At 43.2% G+C, this 8,597-nt stretch overlaps 1 protein-coding gene across 3 annotated transcripts; it reads right to left on the minus strand.

The window, feature by feature from the left end:
• Window positions 1-1,983: 1,983 nt before the first annotated feature.
• On the minus strand, window positions 1,984-7,442 carry LOC136462427 (uncharacterized). Of its 3 annotated transcripts, none has more exons than XM_066461529.1 (14): window positions 6,659-7,440; window positions 5,628-5,803; window positions 5,322-5,480; window positions 5,101-5,237; window positions 4,720-4,998; window positions 4,435-4,583; window positions 3,864-3,928; window positions 3,672-3,740; window positions 3,420-3,593; window positions 3,202-3,335; window positions 2,836-3,120; window positions 2,569-2,711; window positions 2,421-2,486; window positions 1,984-2,318 (listed from the first exon to the last, which is right to left on the minus strand). In XM_066461529.1, coding segments are annotated over exons 1-14 (1,929 nt in total). In that variant the 5' UTR covers window positions 6,661-7,440; the 3' UTR covers window positions 1,984-2,227. The 3 variants fall into 3 exon arrangements, with proteins under 3 accessions (XP_066317626.1, XP_066317625.1, XP_066317627.1); XM_066461528.1 differs by having other exon boundaries at window positions 5,322-5,537; window positions 6,659-7,437; XM_066461530.1 differs by lacking the exons at window positions 1,984-2,318; window positions 2,421-2,486 and having other exon boundaries at window positions 2,664-2,758; window positions 5,322-5,537; window positions 6,659-7,442.
• Window positions 7,443-8,597: the final 1,155 nt, after the last annotated feature.

Consider the following 8,597-nt stretch of genomic DNA (forward strand, 5'->3'; position numbering starts at 1 on the left):
AAGTTGTGAATAGATGGGGGCATTAGTCGGTTCCGGCTTACAGGGATTGGTGCGAAGATTAGTACCATACCCGTCTTCTGTTGCAATGGAACCACAGGGGAGACAGTCGCATCAAGTGGCAAGCAATTTGTGGTGCACAAACTAGCTGCACATGAGATTTATATATTAAAAAAAGTGCTTATGACTGGTCTCAAGGCATTTTCTGTATCCTATGAGCATGTAGCCTGTGCTAACGGTCAATCCATGTTTTAAAACAACTGCTAGTTTGTTTGCTCATCACAGGTTTATTTGCATTACTTGTAATATGTAATAGCTCGATCAGCATAATACATTTTTCGTCCGTTGTGAAATACGTGAAGCATAAATAAAAGAGCTACTAGATGAACATCAGATCCGTAGGCTCAGGCGAAGATTGAAATCTCGCTACGCATGGTTGTTGCTTGCATATTCTGCTCGCCTGCCCAGATGGACAAATTAGGGTCGGGTCCGCTATGGCTCCCGTCGATAAACCGTTCTCCACGCCCCCTCCGATGCAGCTTCACTTTGCAAAATCTGAGAGAAGAAGAACCATAATATGGTGTTGAGAGGAGAGAGGAAAGAGAAATCAAGACAGGAACTGAAGTTGGGAATTTTTGACCTGTTGTTACCTTACCTGGCCTGGACAGTAGGTAGGTCAGAGATGATTTCGGAAGAAACAAGCCCAACCCGAGCTTTAGCACCCATACACGCAAGAACGAACGAGACCCATACAGGCGCCGTGGTCCCTGGTGGAGATGCGACGCTCAGCTCCAGATGTGGGAGACAAAGTGGATCTATATTCGTATAGACGGTGCTCGCATCGTTCCGAGGACTAGGAGTGGTTGACTTGCAAAAATATATTCTCTGTCTCTGTTGAATCGTGCTATCTTTTGAGGGGGAAAATATTTGTCGGTGACCTCAAATAACTTTTTTATGCCGTTATTATGTCTTCTCTGATTTTTTTTTATTTCTTTTTGAGCAACGTCTTCTCTGATAATATATAGCAAGTATAATCCATTTGTGCAAGCTTCGGGATAAATTTTCCTCGATACTAAGCATCGATCATGATGCGATTTGAGCTGGAGTTTTTGGATTTGGGGGCTTTGGCATAAAAGCTGGCTTTCTAGCTGTTGTCGTTATTCTATTGACCAGCAAATGCGCTCGTGCGTTGTAACAGAACATACAAATTACTACGTGGCCATGGCGGTCATCGGGACAACTTATAGCTTAAAGGTTTATGTAACGATTAGGGCGTGTTCGCCTGATCTGTTGCGCAGTAGATTTCGGATGATTCAGTAGTGTTCTGTGAAAGAGAATAAGTTGGAAGTTGAGCAGCCGAACACGTTGTATATTGCGTTATCTATTCTCATATATTAGTGTTAGAATTAAACTTGGTACCATACCGCTCTAACTCGTATTGTTCCAAAGGCTTATAGAGAGACTTATCAATGATTATTACATCGTGCATTTCAATTGGATGGGACTCCGTCCTGGAAATACTCCGTCTTCCAATTTATTTGTTGGAATACAGGCCCGTCACTTGATCATAACAATAATAAATAAGAAGAAAATAAGACTAGCAGCGCCTTCCTCTTATCCACACACACTAACAGCCCAGCTTATCAGAACCAGAAACAAATCCACGAAATTAATCCATGAGATCGGGATGGCTGGGGTGACGCTCAACGAAATTATACATACAACCTGAACAAAAGGACGATGAAACATGGCAACTCATTCGGACGAAGAATTGCTAACCCTGCTGCCAGCATCTAGGCACTTTCTTACCGTAGCAGGGACTCGCAGATTATTAGCACCAACGCCAGGAAGGCACACGACATTACCATATAGCAGGAACTAGCTGATTAGCACCAACGGCACAGTGCTCGTGACGTAATCACCTCTCGAGCCAACTAGCTTGTAAGTTACAACAGTCGAAGTATGATAAACAGCACAGCGACAACACCAAAGGTCTGTTAGATGAGCATATATAACAAGGTCCATGAGGGCCTTGAACCAACTTGTAAGTTACAAGAGTCGAAGTCACATAAATAACCCAACAATAACACAAGTCTAACTTGCATATATCCTAGACAGGTCTGTCAAATACTAGTAAGATATAAACAGCACGGCAACTGCACCAAAGGTTTGTTAGATACTAGCTAGATGAGCAGAACAAGGTCCATTAGATACTCCAGCAGTGTGATGTCTAATTAAGATGCCGCCCAATATGCTTGTCTAGATCATGTATACCCACATCAAGTGCGCCATGATACCAATATGGCTCGGGCACCGGCCACCTGCCATCCAATATGTTTTTGTCCCAATGTAAGTTGGCTGTTGAATAAAATAGTCTAAGCAAACAGAAACAAGTGGCAATGCGAAAACAGAAAGAAATATACCTGTTTTTCTGTATCCCCTTCTTTGTCCCACCACCAACACTGACAGGCATAGGATGGTTATATCCACTGTCATCAAACATAATTTATTTTTCAGAGTTCGTAAAATAAGTGAAATGGCTACCAGTTAGCATTGAGATGAAAATAATACCATTCTGATGGTAAAGAATTCACTCCACTTAGAACTTCAACAATCTTGTGCCTTGGTAAGAAAGGAGTTACACCGCTTCCATCCCAGAAGTTCATGCCAACAAAACTCCCATCAAGATTAATAAGCGGGCCTCCAATCCCAGCCTAGTTTTTTAAAAAAAGGTCCAAGGTTACTGTAAAACTTGTAATTCCTGATAAGTTCAGTAGATGCAATATGATTAAACTGGTTACCATATAAAACAACAGTAAGAGAGATTCACCACAGTACCTTCTTGGTTTTACAAGTAGACAGCTGAACATCTTTGCAATCAAGTTTGCAACTCTTGTTTCCACGCTTCACTTCACCACTTGCGGCCATCAATATACCAAATTTAGCATCACGCCCTATAGCTACAACCTTTTTAGATGTGTTTTGTGCACTTTTAATGAAGATGTCGTCCGGACAAATAGCACTGAAATTCTTCTTGAGACTGACAATAGCAATGTTATAGTCTAAATTATAAAAGTCCAATGTCCCACCAGCACGTTGATTCGGTGGGAGAAACACCTCAATCTGCAATGAGAAAGTGAGCTCAGCAAACCATCATTAAACTTAAAAGACCAAAAGTAATGATAAGGAATAAGGAGCACCAACCGTCAAGCTATTATCAATGCTATCCTCATTACAACGATCTCTAACTAAACTGGCTGAAGTCAGGATGACAGTGTGCTTAGCTTTGCTTCCATGCTTTATAAGCAAGCCTGTGCATGCAAAAGATCTCACATACCCTACACATTATAAGTTTAGTCATTAGTTAGTGAAGATAAAATACTAGCACAGAAATGTAAGGAGCACACAGCTGGAAAAATCACCATTGAATGAAGCAAGTGAGACAACACGACGGGATACATCTGTCACAACTTCTTTTGGAAGTTGATTCCAGACACACTCCTCAGAGCCACCGGGTGGATCACCATAGGGAAACCCTTTCCAAGGAAGTAATTCGCCAAAGCATTCTTCAAAATGATTAAGCAATTGCCCATTGACTAGTTAAAGAACGAAGATCAGAAGTGAACTACAAAAAGGCCAAGGGAGATGACAGCAATATCAAAAGCAACACTTACATTCGAGCACAAGTGGTGGTGGAATGGGATAGCCATGGGACTTTAACCTGCAAATAGTTTGCATAAACCCTGATACAATATTCAGATCATTATTAGTCCTTAGATGATATGTATGATACCGGTAACATAGTATTCTGCGCACAATGATACATAGGCAACATTTTAGAAGATGGCTTGCAGTATTGTTCACACCTGAAGGAACTACACTTAATACATCTTTAGGCAACGTATATCCACGGAAGTCTAGTTTTTTAGGACTGCAATAAAACATAGTTGACTTGTTATGACAAAATAAAGAACAGGAACTACACAGGGGAAAAAAACCCAATCATACCAACACGTGAATCTAATCTTGTCTTGTGAAAGAAATAAAGGTATGAAATAATGACTAGGAATAAGGCGTAAATATTCAACAAAAGATGAGAGGATTGAACATATTCATGTCACAAATATAGGTTGCACTGTCCATATTGCCACAAAGAATTGTTTAATTCTTCCTAATTTAAACCAAAACATTAAGCATGGGCACTAAGTAAGCATCATAAGATCTGGCAATGGTACTGGTTTCAGTAGAGAGGGGCAAGAAGAACCAAATTATTTTCAATCCAAAGGTTACCATGTGAAAACTCCTAAGTCTCCAATGCTGTTAGTAAAAATGGCTTACCTTAAACAGGAAGTGGATTAGGAGAGAGGGTTTGGAACAAATATGAATCAGGTTAACTGAAGAAATAGTTCCTAAATAGTGCAAGTGTAGAAGACATACTTGAGTATCTGAAAATGCTTCAAGCGTTTGCAAAGTAAGTCCATTGGTAGGAAGGTGTATCTCAAAATTGCATCACCAGGGTCATAAATATCTAAGTTTATCCCGAGAATTTTATTATCGCACCCCAGAAGTGGCCCTCCAAGTACAGCCTACAACAAAAGCAAAGTTAGGTTTAGAAAGGATTTACTTCAATGCACACCGTGATACTTTAGACCAGCAATAACATAACACAATTATGTTTTCCATCATGCCACAAAGTTACAAATAAATAAATCGACAGTATACCTTAGAGATATCTTGACTATCAGGAACCCAGGCGTTGAGGTGTTCGAGGTGTATGAAGCGGCGTTTCTCATACAGAGATCCACTCATGGCCATCAAACTGCCAGAGTTGAAGGCACGCCCAGCAGCTTTCAAACTATCACCAGGGGAAGGTGTTACCTTAAGATCCAGATCTATAGGACGGACTCCTAGGAAGCCCAAGCATGTGACGATAGCAATGTCTTTATCATATAGTCCTAAGAACCCATCGGTAGTTGTATCATTAGGAAGGCGCACTGCAACCTACAGAAATAAAAGCAGTGCACAAGCACAAGCTCAGGATGTTCACAATTAGCTTGAATATACAAAGAAAAATCAAGGAACACAATGATTAGCAGCACTAACCCTCAACTTATCATCTATATTTCTATTCTCGTTGAATTGTGTAACCAAATGTGCTGATGTCACAAATCTTGTTAGGCTTTGTCTAGTTCTTCCGTGAGGTATAGGTATGCCCGAGCATGCAAATAACATCTTATCTCCTGGACAATATCATGATTTAAATAGCAAGTGATGACTAAATGCAATTTATTTAAGAAAATTGAAAAGTACAGTAGCACAATCACCATCAAACAAAGCGATCGAGACGACCAAGGAAGACAAATCCACAGCATAATTAGTACTGATTGGATAAGTTAATTGACCAGGTTTGACTATTTCACCAAATGACTTCTCCTCAAAAGCAACGTTTGAACCTTCACGAAAAGGTTCGCCAAATCGTTGCACTGCAATAGCAGATAGATTCTCCTCAAAATTATGATACGCCTCATAAGCCGCATGATCTGATTAATAAACATGATACACCACAACTGAGTGCTAGAGCAATATGCGCCACAAAAGAAAGAACCAGCAAATTCAAATCAACTACTCACGTTCTAGCATCCATTTTATGGCGCGGTTCAAGGCTCTCTTGTTACCACTAGGGACATAACTCCGACTTGAAACCAGTGATGACTCAAGTTTGTTCCTTCTGTTTATGGCTCTCTGCTCCCTACTCACACCTCTTGTGCAGTCAATCCCCCCCTTGTTCCTCGTGGTCTTTGCAGTCCTGAAACAGAAAATAAATGCAAATGCTTCGTAGAGTAACTAAGACCCTTTTGTAAGCTTATAACTCCCCCCCCCCCCCCCCCCCCCCCCAACACACACAACACCAAAAAAGAAATCGAAATCAAAACAATGAAGCACCTTGTCAACCTTAAAATATTAGGTTCATTGATAATACTATCAACAATAACACTATGACGAAGCATGTGCTCAAAATCGGTACTAGATTGACCTGATTCTTTGCATATAAATGTAAAAAGGCTCCAATCTATCCAAAACTTGGTGTTGTATGGCAAATTGGCAATCAAGAAGTGACAACATAGGCAGCAAGTTCCTAGACGCTGGCTAAGATTGACAGAAAGGGCGCAGCACAAAAAAAAAATCTAAACATAACAGAAAGCAATCAAACCAATATGAAGCGGGCAAGTCTAAACAGAACTATTTAACTGGCCACATTCATACATGGTTAGAAAGAAGAGAACTCGGAATTTTGCTGTAGGAAAAAGCTGAGTTATTAAGCTACAGATCGTAACAAGACCCATCCAAAATCTGTGATGTCTGAATTTCCTATGGAAAAAAACTGAACATATGCATGGATGTTAGCTTAAAGGTTATTTTAGAAAATATAAACCGCAACAAAAAATCTGTGATGGTTCTGAGATGTGTGAGGGAGTATGATGGATAAACATTACTCGTAGCTAGACAACATGTACATGTGATTTTACTTGGGCCAACACATCGTTCAAGCAACAATCCAAGCATAACCAACTCAAGTTGGATGTAGAGTATAACTCAACTGGAACAGGTCCGTGAGCAATTGCAACTATCACAGTGAGCAAATGAGTAAACAGACGCTTACATCGCGCAATTTCCCCTCGATGAATCACTAGCTAGTCGTCAGATGCGTCCCCGACCACCCCGCAGGCCGGAGTCGCCGTCAACCGTGACGGCTCCGTACGCCCGCGAGACTAGCGTGTCGCTGCCACCGGACTGCGAGATGTCGAGATGTAGGGTATTGTGGTTGTGCGGCGCCCCGGCGCAGGTGCGGCCGCGAGTGGGCAGTCGGGCAAATAAACACGGAATCGATGCGGCCCATATTCAGGAAGCGCAAAACACAAGCGGGGAAGGATACGGAGTGCTCCAGCCACTCGCCGCCGCCGCCGCGCCCGTGATGGCCGTCGGCCAGCTGTCGACCTCCCCCGGCGCTGGAGCAGGCAAGCAGGTGCCCGTGCAAGTTCTCTCCTCCATCGCCCTCATCCTCCGCAAAGGAACCTAGTGCTCCAGGCACTCGCCGCCGCTACAGTGCCAGTGAAGATGGCCGCCGGCCGGCTGCTGCTGCTCGCGGCCTACCTCGGCACTAGAGCAGGCAAGCAGGTCTATCTTTGCATCAGCAACGGCGGCTTCATGGTTCATGCTTCGACAGGCCACGGGAGGATGAGAGCTGTTGGTTGTTGCTGCAAAGCCTACAGCCCCTACAGACGATGGCCATTGGACATTGGCTTTCAGATAAAGCTTACAACAGCACCTTGAGAAGCTCAACTCCAAAGTTCAGGCTCAGGCTAGCAGCAGACTAGTAGTGTTGAATTGCAATTGTATAACTGATGTGAGTTGAGATCGTGGCTCAACTTAGGTTGTGATGATTGAATAATTCTTGCTGATCTGAGAGTATAGTTATTGTGAATTTGATACTTGCTGCTCTGATTGTTTCGATTTGAGAACTTTGAATGACAGAATATGTACCTACGCTACTAGAATGCTCATTTGCAACACAACAAAAGAACTAATGGCTTGTTTGAATGCCCATGTATTGACCTCAATCCACGTGTTTGGGAGTGGTTAACACCATCTACACCATCTCCACATGTACACTTGCTTATTGATGTCGCTAACAACGCAACTAGCGTCTGGACGTCCGGCGCGAGCACGCGTTCGGACGCCCCACGGGACCACCTATCCGATGCGAATAGAACGAGTGTGTCCCCGCGTGCGGCCCGTCCCCTGTTGCGTCGCTGTGCCTCGTCGCGTCGCCATCCCCCGTCGTGCTGCCATCCCCCGCCATGCCACCATCCCTGCGCGCTCGTTGCCCTCCACGTCCCATCCCCACCATGCTCCATCACCCAAATGTCCAATGAGAAATTTTCCATCGGAGGATCTCTTGCAACATGGAACAATACGAGATGCAAACATCAGAAGTATTACATGTTTGCAACATCAGAACAAGTCTACTGCAATATCAGAACAAGGTGACAACAACAACAGAACAAAGCAACTACAATGCGAGATGTAAGATCAGAAAAAAGAGACTAATGCAACAAAGAAATATTACTTGCTGCAACATCAGAACAAGGCTACTGCACCAACAGAACAAAGCGCAATGTGAGAAAAACAACATCAGAAAAAAGACTAATGCAACAAAAAAATATTACTTGTTGCAACATCAGAACAAGGCTACTGCAATACGAGATGCAACATCAGAAACAAAAAAGAGACTAATGCAACAAAGAAATATGACTTGTTGCAACAGCAAAACAAGGCTACTGCAATAGAGCTCGCCGGAACCCTAGCCACCGCCGCGTCCCTCAGATCCAGAGAAGGAGGAGGAGGATGGTGGCTCAGATCCAGAGGAGGAGGAGAAGCGCTCAAATCTAGAGGAGGAGGTGGAGGAGAAGGAGGAAGGCTTAGATCCAGAGAAGAACCGACGTACCTCGTCGGAGCCGCTGCCGTCGTCCTCGTCTCCTGTGGGAGGAGCAGGAGCCGTGTCACTTGGGGCACAGGGTACTAATGGAGTCGCTAGAGGG

This window comes from Miscanthus floridulus, chromosome 7 (genome assembly GCF_019320115.1).
Source record: "Miscanthus floridulus cultivar M001 chromosome 7, ASM1932011v1, whole genome shotgun sequence".
Taxonomy (NCBI): Eukaryota; Viridiplantae; Streptophyta; class Magnoliopsida; order Poales; family Poaceae; genus Miscanthus; species Miscanthus floridulus.

Excerpts from the sequence above, each read along its gene's own strand:
- LOC136462427 (XM_066461528.1), bottom strand. Across the intron at positions 3,929-4,434 it reads AAGCATTTTCAGATACTCAA|TCCTAAAAAACTAGACTTCC; the intron begins GTATGTCTTCTA and ends GTTTTATTGCAG. Across the intron at positions 2,319-2,420 it reads AAGGGGATACAGAAAAACAG|GTGGCCGGTGCCCGAGCCAT; the intron begins GTATATTTCTTT and ends ATTGGATGGCAG.